The 18,450-nt window shown below is 32.2% G+C and overlaps 1 protein-coding gene across 7 annotated transcripts in view; it reads right to left on the reverse strand.

The window, feature by feature from the left end:
* Positions 1-18,450, reverse strand: part of Eip63F-1 (Ecdysone-induced protein 63F 1) — a 207,746-nt gene that overhangs the window by 122,277 nt on the left and 67,019 nt on the right. For all 7 annotated transcript variants that reach the window (XM_089636778.1, XM_089636780.1, XM_089636779.1 and 4 more), the window contains one exon: positions 214-313. In XM_089636778.1, the coding sequence (XP_089492904.1) occupies positions 214-313 (100 nt within the window). The remainder of the gene's footprint in view (positions 1-213; positions 314-18,450) is intronic.

Raw genomic sequence — 18,450 nt, forward strand, 5'->3', positions numbered from 1 at the left:
TTTAAAATCTGGAGATTTTCTGCTCAGCAATAAGAATATACATTATCGATCGCTCTCACTAACTGAATCTGAGCGAACGCTAAGTTACTTAGTTAGTTAAGTACAAAATTACGAAGGATGACCGCAAACAATTTCAAAACGGTCAAATCTTAATTTAGCATTCACTCAGTTTGATTGGTGAAATCCACTGTGAGATTCAGGAATAGCGCTCACCATTTAAGCTGGCGTCTGAAGGGTCGGGCACCCTGGCCAGTTCCTCGGGCTGTGGAGCTGGGGGGCTTCCCGCCTTCCTCTTGGACTTCTTCTCGTCATCCTGGAACCATAAACACAAGTCTAAGTGCTAGAAGGGTTTTGTATACACATATTTGAGGAAAATAAAATACTTTAGGTCTGTAGAAGCCATAGATAGTGGAAACAATGGAAGCGTGCCAGCTGTAGCAGATCTACGACCAGAATGCACGGACTATCAAAGCGGCGGATCTAATGAAAGTTAAGCATTTGGTGTGTAGTTGTAAGAAAGGGAAGTGCGATTTGCAGTACTATTTTGTGAACGATGTTGGCGACACTTTCGTGTGCGGTTTCATACTAATAATGGTTAATGGCTCCCTTTTTAAATACATCCATTTCAATTTCACTTTTGTTTTCGTGAATAAATTAATGCAAATCTTGGAAATGGTAACTAACCCACTTCCCGATATCCGATCGGGCTGAAAATTAGCAAAAAGACTTGTTGTCGACAGCAATGCATTTTATCAAATTTTGGTGACAATCACGCATACACACGTGAACATATACGCATTTCTTTGAAATTGGATAACATTAGAGCAGTTAATATACGAAATAAATGTCATTCCTACCCGATTGATAATATACGCAGAGTCAAGGCAGTTCGTTAAATCTGCAGGACGAATAGAGTATTGGGATCCTTTAGCTTAGATGGTTGGATGTTGTTTAAACTCAACCGTTTTGCATTTCGTCTGTCTGTAAATTTGTTTTGTACGCTCCGTTTCCGTTTTAAGATGGTGGCCATTTTAATGGTTCAGTAAAGATTATTTATACAAAACAATGTGAAATCGTCGTGTATATTTGGACTTTTTCCTGCCTGAAGAAAGTTTGAAAAAAGAATGATCATTGACATAGTGACGGTTCTATGTACAAATCATGTAGCTCTTTATTTGAAATAAAACAACGTTCCATAAAAATATGATTTCAGTAGGTATTTAAGTACTTACTTACAAATCTTATGATTTCAGATGAAACTTTGGTTTAAATTTAAAAGAAGAGAAAAATGCAAACATACTTTTTGGACGGGAGTTCTAATGTTAACAGATATCTTAGTATATTCTATATTGATTACCGATGTGTATAAAAATAGTACGTACCTATCCCATTGAAATGTATTGTACAACCTGACAAAAGCTTGGGTACAAAGTGAAGCATGGTAGATGTTTTTTTTAAGGCCGTTTATTAAAACACGTTTTTCTCCTTTCGTGCACGTTTTAAAAAATGTTTTTTTCATAAAATGTCGTCTATAAATAAATCGATCAATGTTATTTACGGCTTCGATTACACAATGGTGCTTTTATTTTACAAATTTGACTTACTTTCAGATATAGATACAATAATTATAAAGTCATAATTTTAATTAACTATACCCAAAACTATATATTACAAATAATTAAAAAAAGTTTATATCACTGAAAATAAAAAATCGCATTAAACTTGTACATTGAAAAATGAGTACTGCTAATTTATTAAGAATCTCTTCAAATTGGTAATCCGGTTAAAAACAGGATTGCGTGCAACTTTAACAAATGAATTAACGGATTTCCTGATAAATTTTTAGTTCATTTCGAATATATTATTACGATAGTAAATAATGTTGGAACATGAACATGAACATCTTCCATTAATGCACAACAGATAACCCAACACAGTGACAATTCAGCACACGTTTAAAAAGTTATATAAAGTCATTAGAAACGATGAAAAAAATTTTTTAACCTAACCTACTTAACCCAGTTAACAAAGTTTTTGTTTCATCACTTTCCATGACTTTATATAACTTTTTAAAGATGTGATGATTTATCCGGTCACCACTGGAGTGGTGTGGTTTAATCAACTAACGACAGAGATAAGGTAGAACCGGACAGTAATAAATTCAAAAATAAAATAAACTTCAGTACCTTAAATAATTTAGCGAATTAGAATGACGATAACATCTCACTATATTACTTTATATATTATTATATAAAAAAAAAAACAAAAATCTTTTCACTTTATATGATTTACGATTTTTTTTTCTTCTATTTACATTTTTTTTTTATTAGTATAAAAAAGATACACGAATTAAATAATATAACAATTACATAATATAATTACACAATATAGTTCAGTTATTAATTACATAATATTAGTATTTGATGTACCCCCATAAATAAGCAGGGCTTGTGTGTATGGGGGTGTTGTTATATTGGTTTATATTTGGTACGATTCAGTTCAACTGTTCGGAATACTTTTTAAGGTGGCTTTTGAATTCGTTTATATTTGCATTCATGTTTCTAATTTTTTCTGGTAATGAGTTAAAAAATTTAACTTATATGTTTGTTAAGTTTTGATTTTGTTCCCTTTACACACGAGTTTTTGACTCTTGTAAAGGAAAACATGTTAACTTTTATTTGAAATATGTTCTTATTATGTAAATTTAAATAAATAAAAATAAAAAAAAATTAAAAATGTGTTCTGACATTGTGACATGTTGGGAGCAGTGTGGACTCTATTGCAGTATTCAAAAATGCTTTTTTTAGGAGGTTTTATATATTTAATAATATATTTCATTATATTTACATAATAGGTTGGCAAGATTATTTTTGAATAATTACAATAAACTCATAAAAAGTTGCCCCCAAAAACATGAAAAAAGTAATTCTTTAATGTTTTATAATTTAAAGCACAAATAAATAAAATAGCTTATGGCCGCTATACATATTTCGATTCCTTTTGATTAAAAAACTAATTTTCAGTTTGGTCAAGAATCCTCAAATCTAAATATGAGTTTTGTATGAAAAGGGCTGTTCTTCTCCGTTTCTCTTAAACGACACCCCTTAAAAATATATCAGACAAATAACAAGAAAAAGGAACGACTGGTTCTCATGTCAAAAGAACACAGAACTATTTCCCAGGTAGCAAAAATGTGGCGAATGTCAAGGTAAATTAAAGTCGAAATAAATTTTCTTCTTCATTGGTCTTCCCAGGGATTGTTGTGCACGCGACCATTCATAAACTGTTTTGACTCTGATAAGTTAGAATTTGTAATTTGTATTCGTGTTACGTCTCAGACAATCACGGTTACTTCATTTGTGCTACCTCTCAGACAAAAACCTTTTCTTCATTCGCGATATTTTCAAAAAGAAACGGGTGTAATTTAATCACCGCACAAATTAATTCACAGACTTGAGAAATATCTTCGAAATGAAAGCTGACAGAGTTTTTTTTAGTAAAATGTCTATAATATTAGACAACAATTTGGTACACGCAATGTAAAAATAAGCTTGTTGATCGTACATTAGCATTCCCAGAAAGTTGCAAACATTTTTACGTTTCAGTTTAACTGTTTCGCCCTGGTGAGAACCACCGAGACATATTATATCTACATTTGTTGGTGAAATATTTTATGAGAAAAAGTTTAAAGACAAGGTTTTAATGTATAGCACAAAAGATAACAAATTATAAGCAATAATTTTTTGCCTGAAATACCCAAACAAATTGAAAATATCTCCGGAGTAAAAATAAACGCCGCCGACGGGAATTAAACCCGCACCCTTCTGATTTTTATTTTTACTTGGGAGATATTTTTATTTTTTAGGGGTACTTCAGGCGAATAATTATTGCTTGTAATAATTTGCTGAAGATTTTTCTCTTACTTATATAATATAAAATTAAAAATATAGGTATAAGAAAGAGTATTTTTGTTTAGCTTCTGGATTGCATCCATTTGTCAAAACGCCTGACCGAAATGCCGAAGTGTGTTGGAACACTGGCCAAGAGAAACAAAATGTCACAACGTGTTAACTTGGACAGGATAATATCTCTCATTGTTCGTGAAATGCGCTGCCAGAAAATTACATTTATTTTATATATTATTCCGACCGCTGATTCATCTTAGACATGTGTACAAATATTTCTAGCGTAGATAATTTGTTTAAAGCGACTATAAAACATACAAAATTTTATGGTTGAGATAAGTTTAGAATTTGTTTTTCTTAGTCGACCTCACTAGGGCTTGTTCTGAAGCGGACTAAAGTTATTTTATTAATTTATTTAATCTATGTATTTTTACTGATTTATATCGGGGTGAAGGATGTTGTTGAGTTTTGTGGCCAAATATATATGCTTTCTTTATCCGAATGCGATTCTAATTTTTTTTTATATAATTTTGATTCGATCATGTTTGATGGGTATGCGGTTAAGTAGAGGGTTTTAATAGTTTCAATAGTATATTTTGGCATTTATTTGTTATACATTTGATACGTCAAACTAAAAACCATTAATTACATTAACTAATGATTGATTACCAGAATATTTGAAATTGTTCAGTTGGCTTCTAAAGGTATTTTGAGTTTTAGCAGTTTTCTCCTAACAGGTGGCGCCGGGAGTTATTTAGTACGGAATCTCTCATTTTTCATATTTACAACTCCCATCACTTCCGACGGGCCAAATCTTTGGCAAGTCTTTCAAGTTTTTCACGCTGAAATAATAAGACACGCCGAAAGAAATCACGCTGAAAGATCATATGCGTACATCCTACTGGTACAAAACTGTTTGATTTACAGACTAACATAACGCTTTGAAATTCTGTTTGGTTGAAATTATGTAAAAACTTTTAATTTATGCTTTCAATGGGGTCGTAGCGTTGGTTTTAAAAACCTCTGCACAGACTATTCTATTACGTAAGTTTACGTGGGCGATGTTGCACAGAAGACCGTGTAGAACAAGCAAACACGACAAATATTTACACGATATTTACAAATCGATTATTGAAACACATTAAAGCCTCGCAGTAAGCGTTCAAGGATGATTTTAAAAGGAGATTTGCAAAACGAATTTTAAAGGAAGCGCGCTAATATTTAAAAACTTTAATAAGCAAAAATGATGAAAATATTTAATAAAACACGCTTCGTTTGAAAAAGAACAAAAATCGCTCGAAAAATACTTTAATTGCATTAAAAGATACACTGTGATTTTTTTCATGCCTATAACATATTAAATAACAAAACAAAACATGTTTGTAATAATTTCGGAGCTTACTTTGCGACTTTTTTCTATCGAGGGAATTTCATATAATTAACGTTTCTCCATAAAAATTTATAGATATTACCTTAAAAAATAACATTTATTTTTATGATATTTTGATTCACTTAGAATTTCACATTTGATACACTTAGAGCTATTTAAATAATAACATTAAAAAACTAAATTATTTCTTCAAAACCATCAGGAATTTCTTTAGTAAAAATGACTTAATAAAGATCTACATGGCTCTTTGCCAATCGCTCTTAGATATTATATTATCGGATGGCGAAGTGCAAATGACAATATCCTAAAATCACTCATTAAAACTCAAAAAGCACATTGAAAATTATTATGAAAGTCTCTGAAATAACTAGCACTGATGAAATTTTGAACAAACTTAACATAGTGTCACTTAAACAAATATACTAAAAAACAATACTCCTTTACGTTCGTAAATACAAAACATAAGAAATAAACTAACACCCTATATTAGAAACACTAGATCTCAAGGTCAAAAACATATCCAACAAGCAACTACTAAAAAAATATTTAATAAAATATTTCAACATTTAAATCTCAAATAATTATAATAACATTATAATTATTTGAGATTATTATTGTTATTGTTATTATTATAACAATTTTTATATTATTATTGTTATTGTTATTATTATTATAACCCATAATTTTCAAAGCAGTATTTGTTGTATAACCTAACAATGGGGAAATAAAGGCCAGAGAACAATAAAATCAACTGGCTCAACACTTCTCCTAACCTTGGTTTATAATTATTATTCTAGCAAAGTCAAACTCATGTTTATTTTGGTGAAAATTAAAATATCAGCTGAACGCCCACTGTTCTGGTTTGGCCGCCATTATTTAATGATCCGCGACAAACAAAATTAATGTGCCACTTTTCTGCCACTGACACTTCTTTTCAGTTTTCTTGGCGATGCGCGATGCGCTGAGAATGCGGGGAAATTTTACAAAAAATACTTTTGATCGCCCACATTCGTAATGCCAACTTGAATAAAGGAACTGAAAAAATGTGAATCAAACGAAGATTAAAAATCTGCATTTTTTATATCTTCCCACTGTTTTTTAAATAGCAAAATTATCGATGCATGTTGACGAGACGATTTTTTTTAAATTACTTTACAGCTTTCATTATAAACATTTTTTTATAATTTTTTTATTCCAGTTGAAAGAAAATTACATTTTCACTTATTTAATTAAAAATAACAATAGTAAATACAATTTTAAAATTACATTACACATAAATACATAACAATATTATTCACTTTTAGTGTTTTGCTTTAAATGTATTTACACTTTTTCATTTTTAATGTTGTCTGGAAGGCAATTATATATGTTGCCCTCCTCGTAACCAATGGATTGCTTGCCATAATGAGTATGTATGGTGTTTAAATGTATGTTATAGTGTTGCAAAGTGTGTGTGTGCTTGGGACGTTCTATGAATTCTGTATTTGTAAGTATGAGTTTATTATTTATTTTGTATATAAGGAGACGTGTATTACATTCGTATAGTTTTCTTAATGTTAACAGTTTTGTTTTCATATATCTGTACCTCAGAAGTCAAAGGTCGGTTGTCCAGTTTTTTTTGTAAAAATGAGTTATGCATGAGACCTTTTTAGTTTTTTTCACAATGTTCAAAGGAAAAATTTTACTATTTCCTCTCTGCTGAACAATTTAAAAAATGTGACAAACGACCTTTGACTTCTGAGGTACAGATATAATTTTTTTGTGGATATTCTGGGTTTGGTGTGAAATAGCTTTTTGATTAAACTAAGTTAAATTAAAAACCAACCTAATGTAAATTTTTACTGTTTGTCGATAATAGTATTAATTATTTGAGCATATTTTCAAAAATACTAATTTCAATTGTGTGTCTGTGCGATAGAAACTATAGTTCCATAAACTTGAATTATTTTTGAATTAAAGTGTCATTAGTACCTATAATATAATATCTTAACATGAAATTATTTTAAATGTCATATTTTTATATAGAAACAGTCATATTTTTAAATAGAAACTTTGTCAAAAATTCAGATAAGCGCTTAAGTACAAACTTCTAATATAATATTTTTTACCAGAAAATTAATTTTATTCTAAATTTAAAATGTTTTTTTCTTTTGTTTAAATTTCTTGGTGTTAATCTTGACAAGAAAAGTGTATGTTTCAGGTTTCCATTTTCAATAAAGCGGTATTACTAACACAATATACCGTGATTTTTTACGGGTCTACGGTATTCAAACATACAAATTAAGATTGTAAGTCTGTCTGTGAGTGATTGTAACTCTGGTTCAGTGTTCTTAAATTTTCTTTGTATTTAAGTATTATTTTCAAAATTGCAACTGATAGTTTGAAGAATTAACACATGCTATTTAGTACTTACCTATAATATAATATTGAATCAAATTATTTCCAACGTACAGAATGCCTATATATAAAATATATTTAAGTTATAGATGTTTACTTTATGTTACTCTATCTAACTTCTCTAGACATTATGAATAATGTCTGCATTTTTAACAGTCGGATCATATTATATTTTTATTTTTTCGATTCTGTTATATTAACTTAACCGCGTTATATTAACTTAACCGTGTTATATTAACTTAACCGTGTTATATTAACTTAACCGTGTTATATTAACTTAACCGCGTTATATTAACTTAACCGCGTTATATTAACTTAACCGCGTTATATTAACTTAACCGCGTTATATTAACTTAACCGTGTTATATTAACTTAACCGTGTTATATTAATTTAACTGTGTTATATTAACTTAACCGTGTTATATTAACTTAACCGTGTAATATTAACTTAACCGTGTTGTATTCACTTAACCGTGTTATATTAACTTAACCGCGTCATATTAACTTAACTGTGTTATATTAACTTAACCGCGTTATATTAACTTAACCGTGTTGTATTAACTAAACCGTGTTATATTAACTTAACCGCGTCATATTAACTTAACCGTGTTATATTAACTTAACCGTGTTATATTAACTTAACCGTGTTTTATTAACTTAACCGTGTCATTGTATGTAATATTGTCTGTATTTACCTGCTGACACACTGCAAAAGCAGTTTAGCAGGTTTAAGTTGTAAAATAAAAAATTTAAAAAATACTAAACAAATAAAAATTACATGTAAATTCAATGTTTAATATTACTGGACTTGAAAGTTCACAATTAAGAAAATAACAAACCTAACCAATTGAATTGTACGATTTTGGATCAGTTTCCTAGAAAATATTAGAAATAAATAATCAAATTGTAAACACACAGTTTCAGAGAATCACGGGGCAAGTTACAAACATAATGCAAAAGTATTATACATACATTCCTGTGACGAACCGCATTGTTTGTTATGCAATTCGATCAGGGAGTTCCGACTCACCCCGTTTTCTCCACAGTCCTGGCTGATCCTAACCTTGGTGCGGAGTTGCCCCACTTTCCTCGCTCCTCTGACTATCGATTCAAACACTTCACTTCTACACACCCCACTCTCCCCCGCTGATAGACAGAACACAGAAAATTTTGATTTTAAAATCTCATTTTTGTTCTTGCGTGTTGTGGGGGGGTCAGGGGGAGGGACATCCAGCTCTGCGGGCCACTCTAAGGCCTCAATTATCACCCTGTAGGCTTCATCTAATCCGCCGGGGAATTAATGTAGCGGGCATTCCTTGACCAGTGGTCTGCACCCCACTGTATTCACTCATCGCGGTCTCTATGTATCATTCGGACACAACGGCTGTTCGAGCACCTTATTCTTATTGATGGACGACTAGAGTTTACTAAACACTGAGCGAATGCAACACCCTAACACCCAACATAAATGAAAAGTTAGTGTATAACATCTTACATTGGATTATTAATTTTTTTTTAGTGCCCAGTAAAAATGACTTTTTTAATTGGAGTTCGAAACCCGGCGTTTAAAAAATTGTATATTTTTACTTCGTTCAGTAGTTGAAGTTGAAGATATTACCCTCAGTATTGTCCAAATAACACGTCATCATTAAGAATTGATTAGTGACTAGATCGTAAGAGTTTTGGTGTACTTTTTTATGTTAACCCCTGAGGAAAATAATTTCCCTCAGAGCCATGTCATCTTTTGGGATACCATATGGAGGGTCTTTTTTAAGGAAAGTAGGAGAGGAAATTCTAGGAAGGTAAAATGTATGCATAGAAATCTAAGGATTAGTGTGTCCAGGAGTGACGGATATATGAATATATCTCTCCCACAGTGGGGCAAGGCGATGGGTCGAGAGACCAGTTCGATAGATCAAAAGGTCTCCACAAATCAGCCCGATTTGGCACGCCACGCATCTGGAGGGTAGACGCATCCTGAACACACCTCACCCGATGCACCCGGGCACCCCTGCTAAATCAAAAAACGTATCGAAACACTTGGGATGACCTATGGCAGAGGTGTTGAGTATCCACTAAACAGTACCAAAGCCCGCCTCCCAAATTAACTGTATGAATAAAAAAATAACACGTCATTTTGTTTTTGTTATGAAGCTGAAATAAAACAAAAAACATGAAATGAACATTGTAGAATTAAATCGCGAGTCTAAATTTGAACAGAATAGATTAACGTTACTACGCATCAGTGGCGTAGATATAGCATTCACATGGGAGGGGGTTGGCCCTAAGGGGTGGAGGGATTCGACGCTGGTGGGTGGGTAAGGGAAAAAGGGGTTGACAAATTTATCACAAAGTTTTTTGGGAAATCTATTTCACATAACTTATTATTTAAATGACATTGATAATAAAAGATGGCGCTATTAAAATTGTTGTATGTAACATAATCTATGACTACTATTCAATTTTTTCCTACGCAATACTAAGGCCGATGGGGGGAGGGAGTTTTGACCCCCGATTTCCCCCTCCCCACTTATATACGCATTTGCGACGCATTAAGTATCTTTGGGCATTTGCGGTTAAAAGGGGGCTGCAAGCGGGTTTTATAAATTCAAAAGTATCCTCTTGAAAAATATTTCCCTGTACTATAGGTGCCACGAAGGACTTCCGTCAACATACGCAAAAAGGTTCGAGATAGGTTCGCGATTTTCCATTCAAAGAGATATTGGTTAAATTTTGCATTTTCGAAAAAAATATATTTTTCAATAGGAAATGCCAAAAAGAGGTATTGTTAGATAAAACATGTCACTATTTGAATATAATTAATGTTTATGAAATTTTCGAATTTTTATGATCGAGTTGCTTCGATTTTTAAGGCGCTTATGTATGAGATATATGTATAATTCGTTTTAATAATTGGGAATAATTTTACACAGATAAAACAGAAAATGATTTGGTCGCGTATAGAAATTGAGTGACTACTGAGCTGGATTCAATTTCTAGATGCGACCAAATCATTTTCTGATTTTTTGATTTCACATTTTTTCATTTGATAGTTTTGTTAATACAAACATCAATGATTATATACATTAAAGGTAAACATTTGTTTGCAAGACAAGGTTTTATGCAAAGCACAAAGGATAACAAATTATAAAAAGCAATAATTGATAGCCTGACACATTAATATGAATTGAAAAAATAAATACCGCCGACGGGAATTGGACCCGCACCTTCTAATTGCCGGTCAGATGCACAGAAACACTGTGCTACGTCTGCTCATTTTTAACAGCCAAATAATTAAACAAATACTAATATTTCATTAAAAAATTATTGCTTTTTGATTTTTTTCACCTGAAAACAAGCAACTTTTTGTTTGCATGAAAGGTATTCTTAAAATCTTAAATTTTCAGTAGGTGCTGTCGAGATATACTATATCTTTATTTAATGTTGAAATATTATGACTTTTATTAAATACTGAATAAGTTAAGGCAAATAATTATTGCTTATAAAAATTGATTATGTATTTTTTGCAATTTGAGGTTTTACTCGATAATTTATTCCACTACTAATATATTGATTGTTCGTTTTGTTCTTGTGAAAATATAAGGATTTAAAATAATCCTACAAAAAACTCACTTTGTAAACCTTTTGTGGAAATTTTTAATCTAACATTCGTTTGACTTTAACTCTTAAGCATTCTGAGCTATCAAAGAAATCCCTCTGCTTATTGCACTGAATTCTCCATTCCTTCTTGTCTTACTTCTCCCACGCAAAAGAACATAATAATATCGTGTTAAAACGTTCCTTTTAAAAATAATTTATCTTGATAGCCTCTCACTGAAAAACCGAGAAAAATATAAATAACTTCGTAATGGTTATTTTAAATGCTTAGTGCAAATTCTTATGGCATTTCCACCAGATGTTCTATGTTGGACACTATCGATGGCCTAGCGAACACATGTGTTAAGTGCAGTTTTAAGAGAAAACGTATGATTGCGTGCATTGCAAATAGATGTTTCGTGTAGAGTTTACACGACTTATATCATCTAGAAGCGGATATTCACTTTAGTTTTGTTGCAATATGGAGTATTTTTTATTATTTAAATTTGCAAATTGCACTTAACACACGTGTGCGCTAGACCATCGACTTATAAAACTGTGGATAGTGTGTCAAATTTAGATCGCTTTGTCGGGCTTTTAAATACCCAAATTTTAAAAATTATTTTAACTATAAAATCGACATTAAAAAAATATCCTTTTTTAATTTAGAAAGTAAACTTTCAAACAAAAAAAATCACTGGAATTCCATATTATTTTTTCGAAATGAGTATTCACTTTTTTCAAATGATTATTAACAGTGATTATTTATCAGCCTAAATGAATTAACAGAATTAAAATACGTGAGACAACGTTCATGGTTTCACTGAACTAGGGGCCCAGTGGACATTATATAGCCTCCCGTTCATATACATATTATTTCAATTTCTATCCTTTTCAAAAGCGGTGTTTCATTTGTTGTTCGATTGGTATGAATATGACGTGTCTTGTACATTTTCGATTGGTATGAATATAACGTGTCTTGTACATTTTCGATTGGTATGAATATAACGTGTCTTGTACATTTTCGATTGGTATGAATATAACGTGTCTTGTACATTTTCGATTGGTATGAATATAACGTGTCTTGTACATTTTCGATTGGTATGAATATAACGTGTCTTGTACATTTTCGATTGGTATGAATATAACGTGTCTTGTACATTTTCGATTGGTATGAATATAACGTGTCTTGTACATTTTCGATTGGTATGAATATAACGTGTCTTGTACATTTTCGATTGGTATGAATATAACGTGTCTTGTACATTTTCGATTGGTATGAATATAACGTGTCTTGTACATTTTCGATTGGTATGAATATAACGTGTCTTGTATATTTTTCATTGGTATGAATATAACGTGTCTTGTACATTTTTCATTGGTACGAATAAAACATGTCTTATACATTTTCGATTGATATGAAAATAACGTATGTTGTACATTTTTGATAGGTAAATTTCTTCTTTTGAAAGACATGATTCTGAGACTTTTTTTTAATAAATGTTTTCAGCTTCATAAATCGTAAAATTATAATATCCCATGATTTTTCACGGGTCTGCTTTAGTGGGATATAAAACAGGGAAGTCGTTGATCAAAGTCTGCACGCGGATACACATCCAAATAATTCAAACTCAGACATTACTATTATGTATCATCATTAAAAGTTGATGGGATGCGAATTTACAATTGAATACCGATATATGCATTGGAGAGTATAGAATGAATTGTGTACTTAAGGTTTAATTAATGATCGAAATTGATTTGTAGATTAGCGTTCTCAAGAATTTAACTGCAGGTATTTAGCGTAATGTGTGTTTAATTGGTACCCACTTAAAAAAATGTTTAAATAAGTTATTATTAGTGTTTCGGGTTTTGATCTTAAGATAAAAAATACTATTTCTGTCTTTTACTTATATTTTTAATATGATTTTCAGTTGTAAACAGTTTTAATTCAAGAAAATCGCTTGCCAAATGTACTCTAATCAGTTTTATTATAAGAAAATTGATTGTATACTGAAAAATAAACCATTAATTATCAAATATCATCATTTGGTGGTACCAAAGGCTTAATACCTCTATAAAAGCTTATCAGAGAGAAAAAATTGGGAAATACATTAATCCATAGGAGGTACATCTTTATAACTAAGATTACTTATAACATAGGACATATACAGGAGCTGACGTAGATCACTAAAACTCCGAAGGCGAACTTCATTAGATTCTAGGGACGGGTTTTTTCACAGAATTTGAACAATTCATCATATTTCAAAGTTAATTTCCAAGCTAAAAGTTAAGTTCTATCATTATGGGCCAATTGCGTCACAAAACTGAAATAATAACAGAATTTGAACAGATCTTAGACAGAACTCAATAGATCTTAGACAAAATGGAAAGCTTTTTTGAATTTTTGTTTGTAAGTCAGTCAAACAATAGTGTGAATACCCTTAATGTGAATAAAAATGGCTTTTTGACTAATGGTTCTGTTGACGATCTGTAAAATATTTTATCGCTAAGAAATAGATTTCATAAACTTTATTATCTCTTTTAACTGCTTAATTATTTATTTGCTAGATGGGATCGACTCAATGCGTTGTGCGAGTGACAGTGGACGGAACTATTCAAAGAAATCAGTCTAATCCAGCTATGATTTTACGCGCACCAAAAAAATGTCACGGTCACGAAAAAATATTGATTGTGACCTGATTATGAGGTTATTCGAAAAATTCTGCATTCTTCAGAAATACTTGAAGAAAATGTATATTTCCTTGCCTCCAACCAAATGACTTTATGATTTACACCGCAGCGAATCAAATATACATAAGTACAATGTATATTGTGCGTGCCAGAAATAAGTATTCAAGGGTACGATAAATGTGTCAGGCACTAGTTACGTAAATAACATATCTTGGATTGAAAAACGGTCACATGACTTATCGTCTGGTCGTTTCATAAATGTTTATCGCTGTTGCAGACAAACTTGACACTTGTCAGATCACGACTTGTAATTGAATTTAAAAAGAATTGGAGACTTGTAATTGTAAATTAAGATTTGTTTATATTTTCGATATCTTGATAGACGCGTACAGGTATTTTTCACTGGCATCAATATGTTCAATGGTAATTTAATTAGATATAATAATAATAAGAGTTTATTCCACAATGTATGTAGGGGTAGTGCAATGCAATACATTCCAAATTATAAAATAGCATACAAATAAAAAGAATACACAGATGGGCAACGCGGAATATAAATGAAAAATGTGTGCAAGCAGCCGTTTATGGAGGATATTTGAACATCTCCCATCTCCAGAAAGCCATCAGGGGACTCCATCCCGGCAACCATTGCAGTGGTGATAGTGTTATTTGATTGGAGAAGTCTGCGCCATAAGCTTCCCATGTGGTGGCGGAGATATAAATAGAAGATTATAAATAAGTGTTTTTCTTATAGAAATAGTTTGTTATTTTGTGGTATACACATATGTATACGTACATATGATGTCCTCCGTGATCGAGGGGTAAGGCTCTCCACTAGCAATCCGGAGGTCGCGCGTTCAAATCCTTGCGTGCGCAAGTAAATTTTATTTTTTTATTCATTTAAAATAAAATACAGTGAACTTGCAGCACGTTCCGGAATAGAAGATACTCTCAGTATCGCCCTGATGAAAGACCACCACTCAGAATTGAAATGTTGCTTTCAATGGCTGTAGCCGTATTCGGTGACCAAATCTGAATATCAAGGTACATCTCTAATTTCCGCTTTCCCATTTATTTTCTCTCCCTACTACTTTCAGCCTCACAACTTACCCCAATTGGTGATGCCATAGTCTCACTGGCTCCAGACGGTTGGTAGCAGTTGGGTCTCACATAAAAAATGTTAAAAATAGATGCATATTAAAAAATCTCGTATCTTTCGTGTTGACGCCAAGATTTAGTACAATAACAATAACAATCTGACAAATATTGTCCTGTTTTTACTCGACCAATTTGTCAAATTCGGTTTCAATTCAAGATGGTGGCCTTGTTGAATACCACTTTTTTATCCAGCCAGAGTTCGCACGATCGTGATTTCTACGACTGTCAAATTTGAATAATCAATATTATGGTACTTACCGGCCTGAAGAAAGTTTGAAAAAAGAATTGTCATTGAGATGGTTGCCATTTCTTTGGACAAATTGTATAATTCCTTTTTTGAAATAAAAAAAATATTACGTTAAAAATATTTATGGTTTATTTACGTGGGTAGATATTTGGGTACCTATTTACATATCTTATGATTTCAGAAGAAATGTTGGTTTTGATTTATTAAATAAGAGAAAATAAGAAACATGATTTTTCGGACTGAGGTCTGCTGTTCACAGAACTACTCGTTTTAATAACCTATAAATATTCCATGAATACCAATCATTTATGTAATACTTAACAACAAACGAGTGAAAAGGATTGTTTAGAATAAAACAGTTTCAGAGTTGCAATATCTAATAAATTACAAAAGTATTTTTGCTAGGAAAGCAATGACAATAATTCCATCTCGCGAGTCTTAGCTTTTGCAGAAAGCAGGTGGTTATGACAATCTTCTTGTGAACAATTGAATAAATAACTTCATAGTGAATTTAAAACAATGTTGGCAACACGCTTTAGTAGCTATTTTATTGTTATTACATTAAGTAAACTGTCAACGACTACCATTATTTATTATGTTTTACCAAACATAATAGAACACAAGGACGGCATCTTCTCTACACCTTCTTCATCAATCTTGATTTAGATTAACATTTGGGTGGACACAATTTGGGTTAAGAAGGTGTGGTTAAGAATTTGTAATAATCGGAAATAGCAGCAGGAAAATTGCTTAGGTACAAATGTACATCACATCACGATATTACATCATTACCAGAAATTGCCGATTTTTTAGCGTGTGTAAATACGGGGTGTAAGAGGTGTTATTTTGATATTCAATCGTATAATAACCAATAAGAGGTGTTATTTTGATATTCAATCGTATAATAACCAATAAGAGGTGTTATTTTGATATTCAATCGTATAATAACCAATAAGAGGTGTTATTTTGATATTCAATCGTATAATAACCAATAAGAGGTGTTATTTTGATATTCAATCGTAAAAGATCAATGGTTTCGTTGCTTGAGTTGCATGTAGTGCCGTCTTGTTGAAAGTCAACGTTGTCCAGATCAATATCATCCAATTCCGGCCATAAAAAATCATTAATCATCTCTCGATAGCGCAATCCATTCACCGTAACTGTTGCTTCAGCCTCATTTTCAAAAAAGTAAGGTCCAATAACCCCACCGGACCATAAACCGCACCAAACAGCCACACGTTGAGGATAAAGAAGCTTTTTTAACAATAACTCTTGGGTTTTCCGAGCCCCAGATGCGACAATTTTGCTTGTTGACGAAGTCACCGAGGTGGAAATGGGCCCCATCACTCAAGATGATTTGCATTTGATTCACTCAAGTCAATTTTAATAATTTCAATGCATTGTTGAAGCATGTATCGTTCTATTTTTATTAATGGCGTAGTTTCTACTTGTCAAATGTCAAAAAATAACAGCTTCAAAAGTAACATCTACCGAAAAAACGGGCTATTCAAAATAACACCTCTTATTGGAAAACCCTGTATATGCCAAAATCGATAAATAATTATTTCTCAGGAAGGTTGTAAAAAAACTCCAAGTAGTTAGGTGTTTGTTAGATCAGGTTTCTTTTATAAATTCATTACATCATACAGGGTATCTCAAAATTCTCCAATTCTCATCTATTTTGTAGGACATTTCTCAGCATACAATAAAAAAATATGGGAGGATTGCAACTTTCGAGCTCAGGCGTTGGGTGGGAATTCTGTCCTTGTTCTATCAGAAGATGCTCCTAGGAACTAGCTTCATTGATCACTTGGGCACCGGTGCACAATGGGAAACACACCAAATGCATGCCCAACATGTTTACAAGTGTCACATGAGAACACGTCGTTTCTACGAGTCGTTTTTGAGTTCAACACCTTGCCTGTTGAATGATTTTCCGGCCTCTGAGTTTTCTCGTTAATCTCTTCAAGACCCAAGTTTATTCTTTCATTTTCTCAATAAGACCCTCCACACATAAATCAAATACTTGGGGCATCTCATCAATCACCTATCGGACGATGGCGATATTGAACGATATAGGAGAAATATCACCATAGTGTCTAATATGTTTGCCCAAAGATTATTTATAAGTACATGTTACATGATTAATACATTTATTTAGAGAAGATACATTAGAGCCCCATACTAGGCAGCTGCCTGTTTGCTGAGGAATGGTTAGTTTGAATTTAAGTCTAGTGTAAACATATTTTGGTAGAATTATAAAAAAAAATTGAAAATTGGTAAATAGATGTTTTCAATAACTCACAAAAATTGCCAAAGTTTTCCATAAAATAAACACAAATATATAAAGTAGTATACATATGTACATACATACATACACATACAAACGCAAATATATACATACACACAACATACATGTATATTCTTCTTCACACATGTAAACAATATATACCCCTCTATCTGAGTACGACAAGCAGGTTACCAACAATATCCCTCTCACTCATCAAGAAATCCCCAAGCGCCTTCCTGAAACTGTCGTATTTGGGAATTGACTTTATTTTTATTGGTAAATTATTGAAGATTTTAGGAGCAAGAAAATCAAATTGTGACTGAGCCATTTTGGTTCTTGTTGTCGGAATAGTGTAGTTGGGTTGGTTGGAATATCTCGTGTTATAGGTTGTTTCAAAAATGTTTTTTTTCACATGTTTGAATATTTGCAATGATTTTTAAAAAACTTTGTTCAATGCATTTTCTACTAGCTTATATACGTGTAAGACATGAAGTCACTACCGAACTTGCTCGACACGGAAGATACTGCAGCGCATCGACAATGTTAACGGAACTAGGACTGAATGGATTCGCCAGCCTGATGAGACACCGGGTCACTGGAGCCAGGATGCGGCTAATGGCCTCCGACAACACGGTGGTGACCGTATCCTACCAGCACCAGAGTGAGCGCTGCGCCCGAGCTTACTCAAGACCACGCCCGTCATAATCTTCTTAAAATATAAAAATTCAGCAAATTCGCAAAACTCAAAAAGTGGTCGATTTATATCGCTGAA

This window comes from Hesperophylax consimilis, chromosome 10 (genome assembly GCF_061612785.1).
Source record: "Hesperophylax consimilis isolate HC1 chromosome 10, BYU_Hcon_1.0, whole genome shotgun sequence".
Taxonomy (NCBI): domain Eukaryota; kingdom Metazoa; phylum Arthropoda; class Insecta; order Trichoptera; family Limnephilidae; genus Hesperophylax; species Hesperophylax consimilis.